Source organism: Lethenteron reissneri, chromosome 10 (assembly GCF_015708825.2).
Source record: "Lethenteron reissneri isolate LAM-NWPU_2019-01 chromosome 10, ASM1570882v1, whole genome shotgun sequence".
Taxonomy (NCBI): Eukaryota; Metazoa; Chordata; class Hyperoartia; order Petromyzontiformes; family Petromyzontidae; genus Lethenteron; species Lethenteron reissneri.
The window spans coordinates 6651065-6669853 of NC_083788.1; the positions used below are offsets into that span (position 1 = coordinate 6651065).

The 18789-nt window shown below is 48.7% G+C and overlaps 1 protein-coding gene across 1 annotated transcript in view; it reads left to right on the forward strand.

Moving 5' to 3' along the window:
- The first annotated feature begins 709 nt into the window (after nt 1–709).
- The window catches only part of EIF3E (eukaryotic translation initiation factor 3 subunit E), a 30979-nt gene continuing 12899 nt past the window's right edge, over nt 710–18789 (forward strand). Inside the window, exons 1-9 of the mRNA XM_061549254.1 lie at nt 710–833; nt 2206–2323; nt 3549–3666; nt 4587–4629; nt 6013–6117; nt 7133–7258; nt 7777–7901; nt 17359–17485; nt 18464–18565. Of these exons, the coding sequence (XP_061405238.1) occupies nt 744–833; nt 2206–2323; nt 3549–3666; nt 4587–4629; nt 6013–6117; nt 7133–7258; nt 7777–7901; nt 17359–17485; nt 18464–18565 (954 nt within the window). The 5' untranslated portion in view covers nt 710–743. The remainder of the gene's footprint in view (nt 834–2205; nt 2324–3548; nt 3667–4586; nt 4630–6012; nt 6118–7132; nt 7259–7776; nt 7902–17358; nt 17486–18463; nt 18566–18789) is intronic.

Sequence of the window (18789 nt, forward strand, 5' to 3'; positions counted from 1 at the left end):
CCCTCACTCCCCTCAGCCCAATACCCCCTCCCCTCACTCCCCTCACCCCAATACCCCCTCACCTCCCCTCACCCCCCCTCACCCCAATACCCCCTCACCCCAACCCCCCTCACCTTCCCTCACCCCCCCTCACCCCAATACCCCCTCACCCCAATACCCCCTCACCTCCCCTCACCCCCCCTCACCCCAATACCCCCTCACCTCCCCTCACCCCCCCTCACCCCAATACCCCCTCACCCCAACCCCCCTCACCTTCCCTCACCCCCCCTCACCCCAATACCCCCTCACCTCCCCTCACCCCCCCTCACCCCAATACCAATACCCCCTCACCCCAATACCCCCTCACCTCCCCTCACCCCCCCTCACCCCAATACCCCCTCACCTCCCCTCACCCCCCCTCACCCCAATACCCCCTCACCCCAACCCCCCTCACCTTCCCTCACCCCCCCTCACCCCAATACCCCCTCACCTCCCCTCACCCCCCCTCACCCCAATACCCCCTCACCTCCCCTCACCCCCCCTCACCCCAATACCCCCTCACCCCAACCCCCCTCACCTTCCCTCACCCCCCCTCACCCCAATACCCCCTCACTCCCCTCACCCCCCCTCACCCCAATACCAACAACCCCCTCAACCCCCTCCCCCCAACACTAGCTCCCCCCACCCCCCACCCCCACCCGGAAGTGACGTCAGGGGACTCCGCCCCCCGCAAGGTCTCATTGCCCCCTCCCCTCCGCGCCAAGATGGCGGAGTTCGACTTGACCACGAACATCGGGCGCTGCCTGGACAGGCATCTCGTCTTCCCGCTGCTCGAATTTCTGTCCGTCAAAGAGGTACCGCGCGCCCGGGGAAAGCCGTCGAGGCGACTGGACCTCCCATCTCGGGGAGTTTTTAACCTTCCCGCGTCTCTCCCCTCGCTCCGCTCTAAGCGAAGAGGCCCGAAAACGCGTTTTGATTTCGTAGCGCGGATAAGGTTAACAAGCGCCGCGTGCGATTGGAGGAGCCGGGTCACGTGGGGTTCCGCTGCTCGGCTTTTGATTGGCCGGGGGCTGAGCCGCCGGACCTATGTGGTGTAGGGAATCTGAATGGGAAGCCCTGTGTAGGCCTCTGTGTGAATGGTCGCCGCGCACGTGTGGAATTTATCAATAAGCTTTTATTATTTTAACGTTTAACCGATGCGGTTATTAACCCCCAGAAGCCATTACGGAGTTGTAACGTGAATGGTAACGCTATAAACATTGTATAGATGCCGTTATGTACAAAGGCAAACACCGGGTGGAGCGGTGGTGCAGTGGTTAGTGCACTGAAAAAATACTTTGATGCCGGTAATAAATTAACCCGTAAAAACAAAGTTTTTCACTCTAAATCCTTTATATGCGTGGCGGCTAGAGTCCTCTCGTCCTCTGGCTTGAGATGGCTGCCACCTATGGGTCAGATGATTGTCTGCCAGCATTAAGCAATTGGTAATGAAATATTTAATTTATTTTCCCTAAACAGTGTAAAAATTTGGAAAAAAAAATTAACGAAAATTAATTGTCACGCACAACGAGTCTGTGTGGAAAATGTCAGCTCGATTGGATCACGGGAAGTGGGTTAAAAAACGACCGAAAGATTTCCACGGTCGTAAGCAAGCAAGCAAGTACGCAAGCACGCAAGCAAGCAAGCGAACTTAATATAAAGGATTTAAAAAAGGTCTCATTTTGTTGAGTCCATTGTTAGCCGAACACCGCGCTATACATCCTGCCACGTGAGGTTCGATTCCCGGCCTCGGCTAACATCGATGGAGCATACCTGAACCCCCCCCCCCCCCAACTCTTGCACGACCCCCACACTGACCAGGTGCCTGTGAATTACAGTACAGTACTGTATTGCCAAATCCCCACAACCGCGTGGGGATGCCGTCGTACAGCAGTTGATTGTGAAAGGAAGAGGGGGGGGGGGTGTACATGACTCTTTGTTATACACTGCACGCAGCACGGCTTTAGACGTGTCTCCAGACATTCTTGTAAGCTTTGATACGTTTCTTAGCTTGGCTGTTGGAGGCCCACTCTCTTTTTCAGTCCGTGCACCGGTGTGTACAGCTGTGGTTCCTTTATACCCATGTTTGTGTCCGTGCTTACACTTACGTGGTTAGTCCTGTGCGTGCGTGGTTACACCTGTGTGGATTTACACACGTGTGTGTGCGCGTGTGTTGTGTGTCCTTAGATTTATGATGAGAAGGAGCTGCTGCAAGGGAAGCTGGATCTGCTCAGCAACACGAACATGGTGGATTTTGCCATGGACGTAAATAAGAACCTGTACCCCAACCAAGACATCCCACAGAGTAAGCGAGAGACGACGGCCAGGTCCATGCGACACTTGGTCACTGTTATATATGTAAAAAACTTATTTCGTATGGTACGTACCCAACCGTGCCAATCGGAGGTGCGGGGGAGGACAAAAAAACTAAACACTCGTGACCATGGTGGGAGTCCTAAACAAGTAATCCAAGCCGGTGGACCATGATTGAAGTGCACTGCATAGACCACTAAACCGTGTTACTGTATTCTTAGGTTTTTTCGGTAAAGTCACGTAGGTAAAACATCAAAATTAATAAAAATAAAATAAAGATCACGACGTTTCGGAGGCAACACAAGTCTCCGTCATCAGGTGGGACCGTCACAGCCAGATTAGCTGCATCAAGTGAGGCAATGAATCCCTTAAAAGCGAGTTGAGGGGGGGGGCTAATCAGAATGTGGTAGCCAATGAATGGAAAGTATCGGGAGGGAGGGGGGCGGGGCCAAAAGGGTGGGCGACGACGTGGAAGCGATTGTGCGCAAGCGACAGAGAGGGGGGGAGGGGGAGGCCTGATACACATGATAGAAAAGAACGAAAATGCCCATGTTTATACCAATGCTGGCTGAACAATGAAGAGAGTACTGTTAAACACTGGGGATGTTAACACTCGGTAAAGTAAAGTAAAATAGTGCCTGTCAGATAAGATGGTCCAAAAAGTGTAATTAAGTCTTTTTTGCGTGGTTAATAACATCTTTCCAATGATTACTGTATTTATCACCACACAGTGGTGGTAGTACATATAGCCTTTAAGCTCTAAATGCCGCTTCGAGACTTCTTATCTACACCTGTAAAGATACCACATCACCGCAATAGCGGCCCATTCTATGCAATCCCTGATCAACTTAAAGATTGCACTCGCAATCTTCAAATACCCCACTGGATTTGTTCCCACCTATGTCCCCCCTCTCGCGCTCTGTTCCCCCAGCAATCAAAACTTTCTGTGAAAGCCTCCGGTCAACCTTCGCTCAGTGGGAGGTTGCTAATTTTCCCGCCGCCATAGTCTAAAACTTATTTTCCACATCCATCCCTGCTCTTGACATCCTGCCCTAATTCAAGCACACGCTAGAGTCCTTCCTTTTTTCCTATGCCTAATGAGTGACTTCCTTTCTCATTGAAATAAATTCCCTCTGTTTCTGTCCAGCATCTCGAGCTGTGGTTACATTTAGACACTACATAAATCCACATTGTGTGATGTTGCTTGTGCCTTGCAGCTCTCAAGGAGAAGCGAGCACAGGTTGTATCTCAACTGAAGCAGCTTCAAGCGGAGACGGAGCCCATAGTGAAGATGTTCGAAGACGCGGAAGTCCAGAGGCAGATCCAGAACGCACGGTGACGTCTGCATGCACGCGCATGCTACAGAATATCACAATCAGGATATTTACTTATACTGGAGGAATCCGATGAGCTATAAAGGTTTTTTTCACAAATGCCCAATAAGGTTCACAGATGACCTGTGAGCGAGTCCCTGTTAAGACCGGAATGGCACATGAGTGGGCCCTGTTGTCCGAACGAAAGTCCTGGCTACTTTTGTCTCCCAACTGTTAAGGTTCTCACAATGCACCAAGTGCTCAATTAAGGCTTAGTCGACCTAGGGGAGGTCCATAACAACCGCAGATATTGCTGACCTGAAGTTGAGCTTGTGCAGAACCATAACCCCTGAGCCACCGTGTGCACACATGCATACAAACTTTTACGTGAACACCATATACCAGAGGTGTGGACTCGAGTCAGACTCGAGTCATGAATTTGATGACTTCAGACTCGACTTGGACTTGCATAACAATGACTTTGTCCCACCTCTGCCATATACACATATACACATATACACATGTACAAATGCACAATTTACACATACACATGCCTATATCAGCATATCTCTCATCAATTATATTGTTAGCCAGTTCCCAAGTTATATAGTCTGCTACGTCACTAAATATATCGCAGCTACACTATTTGCTGCATTCGCTATATCGCCATTTAAATGACTATGAGCTTGATGATGACAATATCAGTGATCATGACAAACTATCTCTGTAGTTGCATTACTAGTGCATCATATTTTATATCTTACATCCCACCTGCTTCAGCTAAGAGAACCACGTACATTACCACGTACCTAACCACCTACTACATCGCCCATGTACATCTTCACCTACATCACAAAATATATCACCAACTACATCGCGAACCAAGCTACAATGGCAGCCACAGCTGATGTCTGGTGTGTCGCGTGATTGTGTCTCGTGCAGGGATGGACGGCAGCTCTTCGATTACCTGGCTGAGAACCACGGGGTGAGCGAAGGCGGCCGCGTTCCAACAGGGGACACAGTGATCCCGCCGCAGCTGCATTGCTCTCCCCTGCCCACGTGACCACCACGGTGTTATGCTTAACCACCCTTCGTGACTAGCAACACCAGCCCTGCCACCAGAGCTCGTGTTGCTAGTGACCGCCAATACAAACTCAGTCGCCACCAACTCGTTGGTGTCGCTACCAGGACCAGCCCCATGAATACCAACCGGTTCTATGACATTACGATTTAAAGCTTTCGTGACTGCAGGGATTCATCTTCTTGGTTCTTTCGGTAAAGTAACAATTGTCATTGTATTTTATTATGTTTTATTTTTATTATTTTATTATTTCCCTTCTACGTGACTTTACAGAAAGAACCAAGAAGACAGTTCTATTACATTACACCATTTGACATCCACAGCTCGGCAACTACCAATTACAACTGTTCATTTCCAAATCAGTTCTCATGACTACCGACACCATTCCAGTGACCATCAAAGCCAGCTCAATATGACTATGAAGTAAAGTATCCATGACCACCTACGACTACCAACATCAACCCAGTGACGACCAACTCTGTTTAGTGACCGCGCTTGGCTAGCAACAGCAGCCTCGTGATCAAGCTGGGTTTCCTCAGTTGGCCTTGCTCAATGTATGGACGTTGAACTTCTTTTGCACCGTACGTAGCCAACCGTGCTCGTCGGAGGTGCGGAGGAAGGACAACAAACTATACACAAAAATCTGTAGATGATTTCAAAGTGCATAACCCCAGTGGCTTCCTAATATGGGAAGGAAGAGCGTTTCAGATGGCCGCAGAAGCACATCCGAAAGTACACAATGGAGTTGCCGTCTTTATTCGATGGTTGGCCAAAAGCCGCTGCAAGGATGATTGGCGGCTCTAGTTCCCCTGTCATTTGTGTATGGTGTTGTCAGCTGGCTTCTTCTGCGGTTCCCTTTTCTGTTGTCACTTGATGTGTATGGTTTCGTGTTTTTCTCTCGTGTTTTCGCCACTGCGGTTATGTTTCCCGCATTTAGATCTGCGATTTGAGATGCATTCACATTTAGACGAGTAAAGCTATAGGGTGTAAGCTTTAGTCTCGGCGTCGATGGCAGAATTGGCAGTAGCCTCCAATCACCGTTACATCTGCCTGACGTGTCAGGCTTTATGAACCGACGCCATGTGGTTGTTAGATAAAAATTATAATTTAGGAAAATGGGAAAAGTTGCTCTAAATATCCTAATGTGATGAAAAATAAACCTGAGTTATTCTACTTCAGTGGAAAATGCTGGTGATTTGTAGCCAAAGCTAACATTGATTGTGTGAGTTGATTCATCACGGCTCGTCCTCTCCTCCCCGCCACGGACTTTGTCCTGCAACGACTCAGTTCCGCGCAGAGTACCTGGACACGCTCTACAAGTACGCCAAGTTCCAGTACGAATGCGGGAACTACTCGGGAGCAGCGGAGTACCTCTACTTCCACCGTGTGCTGGTACCACACCCCACTCGCATTGCACGTGTGTGAGAAACAAAGGCGGATGGGCGTGGTGCTGGCCACCCACCCCCTCGTGTGCCGTACTGGCCTTCATAGGTGCTCGTTCACAGCACTTTCCCCAACAGTCTGTTAAGGCTACATGGGGGATCTTTGTCCTTGTGCGGTTCCCGCTCGTGGCCACCAAATCCATTGACGAATTATCTGAACCAGTCTGGGCCTCACCTAGTGACTCGGCCTGAAATGAGTATGCAGTGCTATGAGTTAACATCGCCACTTGAGAGTCCAAAGGCGGGTCAGGCATGGTGTTGGCCACCCATCCCCATTGTGTGCTGTGCCCGCCTCCATAGGTGGTCGCAAACAGCACTTCCTCCAACACATCTGTTAATGCTACATGGGGGATCTTTGTCTTTTTGTCTTTGTTCCCTGGCTTCATCAATTCACACGGTTTAATATAGTGAAGTATGGTTAAATAACCTCCACAACCAGCACATAGTGGGGAAGCCCTCATCCAGGGGTGGATTTACATTTACATCACCACATGCATCACCGCGTTCGTGTTAAAGGCGCTTGTGTAAGCGATAGCCTAAGCTCGAAACAGTTTAAGCTTATGAGCTGTGTGCTTGTTTAGTGGAATGGGCATGTGAGCTGGTAATTTAGTGTCGCTGCGCATGAAATGTAATGGGTTCCGGAGACACTTGTAGAGGTAACTTCTTTATTACGATACAACACTCCAACAGTCCTGATACTAATAGGGTTTTTCCCCTTTTTTCTGGCAACAAAACTGACACCTTTTGCAAGGAATCATGCTTACATTAACCACAATACTTGCAGTCAAATGCAAACAAAAAACAATACTCTGATACTCTGTTACAGCCTAGGGACACAGCCTAGGGACACAGCCTCCTCCTAGCGTGCCTGACTCTGGCTACACTCTGGGGTCCTTGACACCACCGGTCGCCCCCGCCCACTGCGGTTGTCACCCCCCACCCCTACTCCCCCAACCTCCTTCCAGGTCCCTGCCAACGACCGCAATGCTCTGAACTCGCTGTGGGGAAAGCTGGCGTCCGAGATCCTGATGCAGAACTGGGAGGCGGCAATGGAGGACCTGTCCCGGCTCAAGGACACCATCGACAACAACGTGCGTTGCTGGGAGAGACATGGGGTGGCTTAGGGCATGAGACTTAGGTTCACAATGACCGTGTCTAAGCCGTTGAGACCGGACGGACGATTTCTTTGGGTGAAGCCGTGGGTGTATCTCGGTAGGCCTATATTGTCCATTTAGTTGCCGTAGAAAACACACGGCGAAAACCTTGGGTTCAAGCCCCAAGGCTTGGTGTGTCTCGATAGGCTCGTAAGGGCTTCTTGGGAGCTACAGAGACGGACGGAGCTGTTGATTGCTTGAGCCTTCTTGAGTGCATCTCAACTCCACTGCCCCCAGTAATCGTGTCCAATATTTTTTTGTGTCCAGATTTTGCCACTAGGTGGCAGTTGTATCGTGTGCTGAAAGATGGCTGGCATCCCTTGCACATTTGCTCTTTTGAATGTGGTTGTCCAATTTGTGTCGTGTTGCTACAATGCATTAATGTTGTTGCCGTGTTGTCATTGTCACGCTCTTGTCGCGTTGTCACTCCGTTGTCTGCCGCGTTCCGCCCGCAGTCGGTCAGCTCTCCGCTGCAGGCGCTGCAGCAGCGCACGTGGCTCATCCACTGGTCCCTCTTCGTGTTCTTCAACCACACAAAGGGGCGTGACAACATCATCGACCTCTTCCTCTACCAGCCACAGTGAGTGGCATAGCGTCCGGACAGACAACACTGGGACTCAGGAAATGAAATGACTAGGACTGATGTAACACGAGGGCACACACTTTTGGACGGCGTGTCGTGTCTTACAACGATCCACTGTAATCCTTTCTTCGAACAACAGCTGCTATCCATCACTAAATACCGGTTAACCGTCACCTACGGCGTTTGTGCCAGACATTTGCATTTAGATGTTATCACGTGAAGTGTGGAAGGCTCTGTGAGAGGAGGTCACGGGGAAGACCCACAGTGTTACGAGTTAACTGACTGACGTGACTGGCAGATGCACCACCTGTGCTCCTCACTGTGCCAACTTGCTGGGTTTTAGCCGTAGGACGCTCTTCTCGGTTATATGGTTCAATATATATAGTATGTATTGAATCCATAAAACCCTATAGCACACACACAAAGCTTTATATTTAGTCTTGCATTTGCATGAGAAAACTGCTGTAGCGAGCACGTTCCTGCCCAGCAGAAATGGGTACCACCTAAGGTAGAAACATTTGAGTCTCACGAAATGATTTGATAACTCTCTCTTTTAAAATGGTTATTGCATGATTCACTGTTATTGGCCATGTTAAATGAGATTGGAACCGCTAAAGTTATGCCACCTCATCTGGCACTGACTACGGAAATATCTGGTCTGGGCTCCTGGACTTCTATTAAAGCCGGAATGGCACACGAAGGGGGGGTGGTGTGATGCACACCACCATGCCTGGCCAACTTTGTCGCCTTTGTCACCCCAAAGGCCACAAAGACGGTCACTTCCATCGCATGCTTTCAGATGCACTTCTGCAGCCGTCTGGGAATGTCCTTCCTTTCCATATTCGAAGGCACTGCAGCTATGCACTTTTAAATCTAGATTGAAAACGAATTTCTTTAGAACTGCTTTTTAAATCCTTTATATTAAGTTCACTTGCTTGCTTGCTTACGACCGTGCAAATCTTTCGGTCGTTTTTTAACCCACTTCCCGTGATCCAATCGAGCTGACATTTTCAACACAGACTCGTTGTGCCAGACAATTAATGTTCGTGAAAAAAAAATTCCCAAAATTTTACACTTTTTAGGCAAAATAAAATTATTTTACATATATTCAAATAGAACTCATTCATATATTAAGTTCGCTGCCACGAATATAAAGGATTTATAGTGAAAAACTTTGTTTTTACGGGTTTACTTGTTAGGTTGCTGTTTTTCCCCCCCCTCCCACACCTCCGATTAGCATGGTTGGCTATGTACGGTGCGAAAGAAGTTCAACTTTACATATTTACAAACCACGCTCGAGCACTGATGTTTACTCGGTTGACTTAAGTGAGGCCTAGGGTAAGTCCAGATATCACTTGCCACGAGCGATTTGCCCCCGGTTTTCAGATAATCTGACAAAGCGGAATATCAGGCCTTGATACAAAAGGGCAGATAATGAGAATGTTTTGCTCATTTACAATTGATCCGGAAACACTTGCCATCACTTCCACATTTTCCCCCCATCTAAAGTGTTGTCGCGTGGCATCGTGTGACGTCACTGTTGGGAGCGCGTAAGGCATTTTACATGAGTGCACAATGGCGTGATGTGAAAATTCCCTTAAATATTCAGAAATGTAAAATTCTGATTAATATATTTTTGTTATCTGACACCCCATTCTTTCCCTACGCGTCACCATTGTTAGCCTTAGCCAGGAATCGAATTTATGCTGCTGGGTTTGTAGTGCAATGCCATAACCAGTACACCACCACTCTCCCCCTCATACAAGGACAAATATCCCCCCTATGTAACTTTCCACCCTTGGGAAAATTGCTGTTAGCGAGCAGCTAGGAAGGCCGGTACGGCACACGACTGTGGTGGGTGGCCAACATCACGCCCAGCCACCATTATCTCCCTGGTGCTGATGTTTACACACTTCTCCAGGTCTTAATTTATGGCTGAGTCGACCTAGTTTCCCCTCATGCATACACGTTGACACATGCACAGTCTGTTACACAAATGCTGATCCACACGTACAAATACAATCGTGAACTCGTGTACACACACACACTACCCTCACAAAAATGAATGCACACTCATACTCGGACACGGAGTGACTGGTTTGCATGATCATGCACACGCGTGCATTCATTCTCACACCCACGCATACAAACCTAAAAATAGTGTGCACTCACAGCATACGTTATATACAAACACGAATGCACACACCAACACAAAAATCATATACCCTTCAACAAAGACATCCCTAATAGTCTACAACGACTGTTGTGGCAAGTACTGTGACGGTGCACGGGATGGGGGGTGATGCAGGTGTGGCCGGCACCACGCCCCACCACTTGTTTCCCCAGTGCTGGTGCTTACACACCTGCAGCAGGTACACGCACCTCAGATTAGCGCGGTTGGGCCATGTATAGTGCGCGAAAGAAGTTCAACACACATCTACATGTACACTGTTAAGTCGATGCACATTCACTCACCCGCACCTGTAACACGAGGCTTCCATTTGGCTGCAAGTGGAAGACTGAAGGCCAACGTCCGTGCAACAAATGGTTAAGGCTGCTGCATCCCCCTCCCCCACCACCTCGGCGAGGCTGCATGGAGAGGGCAGCGATACAAATCGATTAGAACATGAGGTAGCTCATTAAATAGTTTAAGAAGAGATGGCGTCACGCGAGACTTTGGCTAGGGTTACTCGCGTGGCTGCTCGTAACGGGACGCCCTTCCCCCCCCACCGCTCATCCACTCCGCAGCGCGCTCTCTTGCTGACTCCCTACCACTACCCTCTCCCTCCTCTCCAATCCCTGCACTTCCAAACACTGGCTTAACCTCTTTTAGAGTGACGAGTTGGATTCCAAGCGACTGCAAGGCATGCTTGGACGGCTCGTGCCGAGCCAACTTTGAGCCCTCCTGCAATAATAATGAGCTCTACCTAACCAGAAGAGCCTCGCTGCCGTTTCAGCAGGGTCCTTGCAGCTTTGGGAGTTTTGGTTAAATTCCAATTTTGCGAGTTTGGCTGCTTCTGAGAGGAGACTGGAGAAATGGATATGGGGGTGGGTGCAGGAGGGTGTATCACTCGAAGCTCCGCACAGATGGATGCAATAATACACTGCCCTGCTTCCATCTGGCTATGTGGCACAACCCACGCCTCGAACACCTGGTCCTCTCAGATCATTCCCATATGAGTGCGAGCAAGGCTCGAGCCTCGCACCGCTTCCTCTGTCGGACGTGATCGAGCGCGTCGATGGCGAATTGAATCTCCCAACATGGCCAGTGGGTCACAGCAGAAATTGGCAGTGCCATCAGTGGTGATGAAACGTCTTCCATTTTCTGTGTACAGCCCCCAAAAAAGTGTACGTTAATACGCGATAACCTTTTGAATGGCGAGCGCGTGCGTATATCATCTATGGTTTTTTAAATCGGCACGTAGTGATTAGCAAGGCCCTGCGATTCGATGAAATGTCACAATTCCTGGGTCACGGTTCGATTCGGTACTGTATTTTTTTCAGTTCTGTTTTTACTAGGTGTCTTGTGTATTCTGTCTCATTCCATTAGCCTAGTGGTGATATTTTTGTTTATATATATGATTCTAGATTTGTAGCTTTCGTGACTGCAAGGATTCATACTCTTAGTTCTTTCGGTAAAGTCACGTAGGTAAAACATGAAATTAAAATTAATAAAAATAAAACAATAAAAAATAAAAAAAATCACGACGTTTCGGAGGCAATACAAGTCTCCGTCATAAGGTGGGACAGTCACAGCCAGATTTGCTGCATCAAGTGAGGCAGGGATTCAAGATGGAAGCACTTAAATACAAGTTGAGGGGGGGGGAGCTTATCAGGATGTGGTAGCCAATGTCGTGATTTTTATTTTATTTTTGTTAATTTTAATTTCATTTTTTACCTACGTGACTTTACCGAAAGAACTAAGAGTATATATGATTATATGTATAAAAAAATTACTTTACTGAAACGCAGCACGTTTTTTTAACACAGAGACAAGAAACATTTATTAACACAGAGACGAGATACATTTAATCGCCTTATTTGTGCACGAAAAGCACGGCGCGAGGCCTAGTGCGGCAGGCTTCGCGAGGCCTAGTGCAGAAGGTGGTGGTGGGGGGTGGTGGTGGTGTTGGGGGGTCTTTAAATCTCACAGCGTTTCTTGTCAAAACAAACACTTTTAATTAACGTTACACTAGAATACAGTAATTTTGTCTTTAACTCCTCTATACCCGGTCGATATCCCTGTACCGGTACTAAGTATTATTCCTACCAGCCCACCCCGCAGGGTCCTGTTATGTATAATCAGGGGCACTTCTGTGGCTGAGACTCCTCATGCCGTTTTGGGTCATGTGGGTTATTTGACCATACTTCACTATGCCGGTCAATGCAGGTTGGTCATGGAATAGTTCAGAAAAAAATCACAACAGATTTTAGCCATGGCCCGTAATCAAACTGTGGACACCATTGTTCATAGCACGGTTGACTAACCGCCGTGCCACCATTCCACCCAAACATTTGCGTGTAAATTACATTACTTGTGAAGAAGCTTGCACACTCCATTCGATGCAAGTATCTTGAGTGAAAGAATATATTTTAATCGATGGGATCATTACATGCCCAGTTAAAAAAACTTGTACGAAAGCCGCAACTAAGTTTTTATACGCCTTTCAGTCTTGGCATGCGTCACACCGATTCTGAACCTCTGGACTCGCACCAGGCCAGTGACCCACTTCCTGTGCTGCCGTACCTTTTTTGGAACCACCACGCTGCCCCATGCGTTGACAGGTCTCGTGGCACCAACACAGGCAAAGCTTCGCAAGGCTTTGCGGCACTGCAAGGGCCTCCATGGACCCAGTCGACATGCGTTGTTATTCTTTGCGCTACTATTGGTTAACCCTTACGTATTAATGTGCGGTTGCCCACCAACGGTAATTGAAAGTCCTATGTGGCCATCAGTAAGTGAAAGGTTCTTCCACCCATTGGCCTACAACACTTGCTATATCACATTTGGTGGCGCAATAGGCGGCAGGTTGGCACTCCTATAATCAACGTTTTTGGGTTTAGATCGCGTTATTTATAAATGTGTCGCAACCCTCCACCACCCGACACGGCCAATCAGTAAAAAGTGTCACGTTGACAAAAGACAAATAGTTCACTGCTTTAGCCCACCGGTGTGTTGAAGCCACAACATTTACAATTTGAGTACAAAATGTTGTGGCTTCAACACACCGGTGGGCTAAAGCAGTGAACTATTTGTCTTTTGTCAACGTGACACTTTTTACTGATTGGCCGTGTCAGGTGGTGGAGGGTTACGACACATTTATAAATAACGCGATCTAAACCCAAAAACGTTGATTATGAATAACATTGGTCGCGAAAGCCTACGTGTTAAATTGGCACTCCTGCTTCACGGCAAACAGCACCTGGGTTCCAATTCCTGATCGCGGTGCCTTTCGAGTGCAGTTTTATATATTCTCTCCCCTGTTCTGCAACGGGGTTTCCTGCTGTAGCTATGAATGTTACAATGTTATTGGCCTTGGTTCTTTCGGTAAAGTCACGGAGAAGGGAAATAATAAAATATTAAAAATAAAACATAATGAAATACAATTCTCACGACGTTTCGGCCACTACGCAAGCAGCCGTCCTGCGTTGTGACCGAAACGTCGTGAGAATTGTATTTTATTGTGTTTTATTATTTTATTATTTCCTTTCTACGTGACTTTACCGAAAGAACCAAGAAGATGAATCCCTGCAGTCACGAAAGCTTTAAATCGAAATTTTATGTTATTGCCGTTGGTCAAACGTTAAAATGTAACGGGATCCACCCCCCCGCCCTCCCCCCCCCAAGTAAAAGAGTCTTCTGACTCAATGTGTCTCTCCTGGGTAAATATGTAATTTAATATCTTATAAATTACAGTCGTTTGCTTGCCCCCCCCCCCCCCCCCCCCGCGTTGCGACTGGGAGTTGGCCGCGAGCTCTGCGTTGGCATTGACCGCGCGTTCCCCTTCCCGCCATCCATCCCTCCCCGCTGCCATACTTCACCCCTGGAGACCAGCCTGGCCTCGGCGAGCATCGCCCTTCGAAGCGCCCCGGCAACTTGTGCCAAGATTCTACGTCCCCGATGGCCACACGTGCGCTAGCATTCGCAGGCTCATCGATCGCCGGCTTAAAAGGGGGGCGGATTGAGAGAAATAATACATTTAAATCAAAACAGGGGTTACGTTCTCCCCTTTTAGCGAGTTTCTGAAACGTCCCCCGTGTCACCGGGGTTTTATCGTTGTTGTGGAAAGTTGATCTTGGCAAGGGTGGCGCACGCGCGCGCGCGCGTGTGTGCGTCTGCGTGTGCGTGAGAGAGAGTTTGTCTAAATGCATTGAGTGTCTGTGGGTAAGAGTGGGTGTGTGTGTGCGCACGCATGTGGACAGCGGTGGCGCAGTGGTTGGCACGTTACGCTACGAATCCGGCGATCCGAGTTCGATTCCCGCACGCGACCAATAACCGTGGCGAACATTTAAACAGGTCCAGGGCCGCCCCTAGGTCGACTCGGCCTCAAATTAGTACCTGGTGCGTTGTCTAAACATCGCCACTAGGGAGACAAGGCGGCTGGGCGGGGTGTTGGCCACCCACCCCCTCGTCTGCCATGCCGGCCTTCATAGGTGCTCGCTAACAGCACTTACCCCAACAGTCTGTTAAGACTATACGGGGATATTATAATAAAAAAAAAATTTGAGTTCGTACACAGGTGGTGCCTCTGCCAATCATCTCAGTCAGTCAACCCATAGCACCTGGGTCTCTCCCATGATCTGCAAGCGGGCCTTCGACACTTCACATGACCTCAAATTGCACCTAGCTTGGCACAGGCGCTGTGGTGACGTCACTACCACTCGGTGGCGAATGGCGGCTGTGTTGCATGAGTGTCTTTGTGCGTGTGGGTTAGAGTGTGTGTGTGTGGGTGAGTGTGTGTGCACAAGTATGATAGTGAATCTGCATGAGAGAGTATCTGTGTCTGCGTGTGTGTGATAGAGTGTGTTTTGTGTGTTTGTATGGCTGGTACTGTTACAGCAGAGTGAGCGTACTGCAGTTTAATCCCGGCGGCTCTGGTTTGATTCCTGGCCCTCCCCTGGGTAGACTCAGCCTTAATTTAATACCCGGTGCGGTGTTTGTGCCATTATCACGGAGGAGACAAATGCAGCTGGGCGTGGTGCCGGCCACACAAACCACTCTTGTGCTGTCGGTCTGCCTTAATAGCTGCTCACTAACATCACTTGCCTTAACAGAGTTTGTTGGGTGTGTATGCGCACGCGCACTCACGCGCACACGCACTCAAGCACACACGCAAACACGGCAGAGTGAACGCGTCGCGGGAGTGCTTGCGCTAACGGGCGGCTGACGTAATGCTGGGTGGGTTCGTTAGCGGTGCCACTGGGCTGTCTGCCAGCATGGCTAATTAAACGGGGTAGGGCGGTGGCTGGGCTGGCTGATGGGAGAGGTGGAGGTGGGGGTGGACGATGACAAAGGAGGAGCGGGCACTCCATCCAGCGGTGATTAATAACAGCCTGAGACCCTTTCCAATCAATAACTCTCTACCCTCCTTGCTCGTTAATGTAAAAGTACGCCCGAGTTGAAACAATTCTTTGCCTCTCATTGCATTGCGCGCACTATCTCTGCCTTTCAATCACCCTAGCGATCGCTGTTGCCCCCCCCCCCTCCCGCCACCGCCGACTCGCTCATGTGCACGCAATCTTTGAAGAGCTGTCCTCTTTCTCACTTACGTGTCACTTCTCTCTCCGTGTCTGTCCATCCTTTTTCTCGTCTCTTATCCGTTTCTCGCCGGCGCTGTCCGTCTCGCTTTCACTCCCTTCACAGTCTCTCTCGCACGCGCACACCTCTTGCTTAATTTCACTCCAAATCTGTCTCGCATGCTCTCGTAACCTGCCATGCGGTTCAGTGGGTGGGTGAGTGGGTGTCTTGTTGTGACCTGCAGTTTTGGTGATTTACTTATGGGAGGCCTTTGTCCAGCAGTCGATAGATTATGGCTGTTGATGATGATGTTGATTTGCGCACACATTTAATAGTCTCCCTGTCTGTCTCTTGTTTCCCATTCTCACCCCACATCGGTGGGCTCTTGTTTGCTCGATCAGAGGTTATTAACCGACTCCAAAAATATATCCCTTTTAGCTGTGTGGGTTGAGGCAAGGGCTGTAATTGAGTGTCTATTTAGGCTAACGCAGCGCATATGGAGGTCTTATAACCAGCACTATTCATGCTGGACCAGCTGCCGTTGTCTCAGCCACTGCTGATGTTTACGACACAACCACCACCATACCAGATACTAGTGTTGGGCTGAGTCAATCTAGGGTACACCCTTGCCAGATTCAGATTGCAGTTGTCCATTGGGAATGATCATTATGATTACGATGGCTGACATCGTTAATATATCGTGCCAACTAATTGCACTCCCCTCTCCACATTCACAGCCACTGTTTGCCAAAAAGTGGCGGTGACGTCTCTGGTATTTGTGCCAGGCTAGGTGCACTTTGAGGTCACATGAAGTAGTACAAAACTTGCTGGTAGGGGGTCACAGGACAGGCCCAGATGTATTGGGCTAACTTGGGTGACTAGAAGATGCATCGCCCGTGCTGTGTTCTAGCCACGCGGCACTGCTCACCGTTATAAGCATCGGTTCTCCACCCTCTGTTACGGTTGGAGGGCAGCCGCCTCCAACTTGCGCAGTAGCGTCACTTCACGAACTCCTCCACAGAGGCCGACCATGTACTTATTAACGCACACACAGTGACATATATTTGCACTTGCACACGTACATTAATTTGTAATCTTTGCTATGCAGGCACACATAATGATCTCATACACTTTTCAACTGCATCTCTCACTCTCAAGTGTGTCGCATGTACACACTCGCAATCTCTCCTTTTCGCCTGCTCACTCTCGTAATGCATTTCAAGGACGTTCTGTGCAGGCCTGGGGGCCAGCGATTGTTATTTCATTATATATATGTACAAAATATGTTAAAATAAATGGAAAAACCTTTCAGGAGCCACGCGGTAATCCATCCCCGCTGCGATGAATGCGATGTGAGGCCCTGGCCCCTGCTGGGGCGCGTGGGATGACCCAATCTGGCGGTGGCCTCTCACCTTCCCGGGCTGTGCCACGCGACAAGGAGGCGGGTAGTGGGAAACGTAACCCCTATTAACTCATGGTGGCCCGCATGGCCCCTGTTGCCAACCCCACCCTCCATCTATGCAGTCTTTATTTAGGTTCTAGATTTGAAGCTTTCGTGACTGCAAGGATTCATATTCTTAGGTTTTTCGGTAAAGTCACGTTGGTAAAAAAAAAATTTAACCTAAGAATATATTTATTTAGGTTCTCAGCTGTGCCAGCTTGGTGCTCTGACTTCTGAGTCACCCGTTCACCTCGGTCATCATTTGTATCTTGCAGGTACCTGAACACGATTCAGACCATGTGCCCGCACATCCTGCGCTACCTGACCACCGCCATCATCGCCAACAAGGATGCACGCAAGAGGCGACAGGTGCTCAAGGACCTGGTGAAGGTCATCCAGCAGGTGGGCATCCACACACGTGTGCGTTGTCTTTGTGTCGTTGTTGTAGGTGCTTGGCGCGTGTGTCTGTGTGTGTGTTTACGCGCGTCCCTGTTTGTATGGGGAGCTATAGTGTAGTGGTTAGCGCACTGCGCTACGAACTTTGCCACCAGACTTCCATTCCCCCTCACGACCAATAACGGTGACGAATATTTGAATCGGTCATAAGCCTCCCTCGGTCGGGTCAACTTCAATGAGTACCAGCGCCGAGGAGATAAAGGTGGCCAGCCGGTCACCATTCAGGCCTTCTTCGTAGCTGCTGGCCTTACAGCACTCACCCCTACAGTACGTGTCGACTAATATACACCGCGGTAGCGAGATTAATTCCCTCGCCTGGTATGCAGGAGGTCGTGGGTTTGATTCCGACCCTGATGCCTGTATATTTGGAGTTTGCATGTTCTCCCCGTGGTGGCGTGGATTTTTCTCCGGTCCTCCGGTTTTTCCCTCCACATTTAGAATCGTGCGCTTTAGAGTATTTGGCTGCCATACATTTCCACACGATAAGCCACTTCATTGAGCTATCATTAACCCGTAAAAACAAAGTTTTTCACTTTAAATCCTTTATATGCGTGGCATCGGTTTTATTTTATTATTCATTTCTGGTTTTCTTGAGTAAGAGTTTCATTTTTATCACATTGTGATTTTAAATTAAATATGAAAAAAAAAAATTCCTAAAAAGTGGAAAATTTTGGAATTTTTTTTTTAAGAAAATAATTTGTCACGCACAACGAGTCTGTGTGCAAAATGTCAGCTCGATTGGATCACGGGAAGTGGGTTAAAAAACGACCGAAAGATTTGCACGGTTGTAAGCGCGCAAGCAAGCAAGTGAACTTAATATAAAGGATTTAAAAAGAGCTATATAGCTCAGTGGGGCCTTACTTGGTAACATAAAACATAGTTTAGTTTTAATATGGACGATGTTTTTGGTTTTTTTTGCTGCAGGAGTCGTACACATACCGCGACCCCATCACGGAGTTCGTGGAGTGTCTCTATGTCAACTTCGACTTTGACGGCGCTCAGAAGAAGCTGCGGGAGTGCGAGACGGTACGACAACAGCCCTGGGCTCTTTCCTCCGCCACATCGTCGCGAGATTATTTTCCCACCCGCTGCTTAATTCCAGTTGTGTCATCGGCGTGATCCTTCGGCGGGCACCGCACACATAACATCCATGTGGCTGTGGGAAAGATGATTTGGCAATTAAAAAAAAAATTTACATTTTGCCAGGAGATTGGAGCACATCTGTTAAGATGAGCGCATAAAACGCAGTC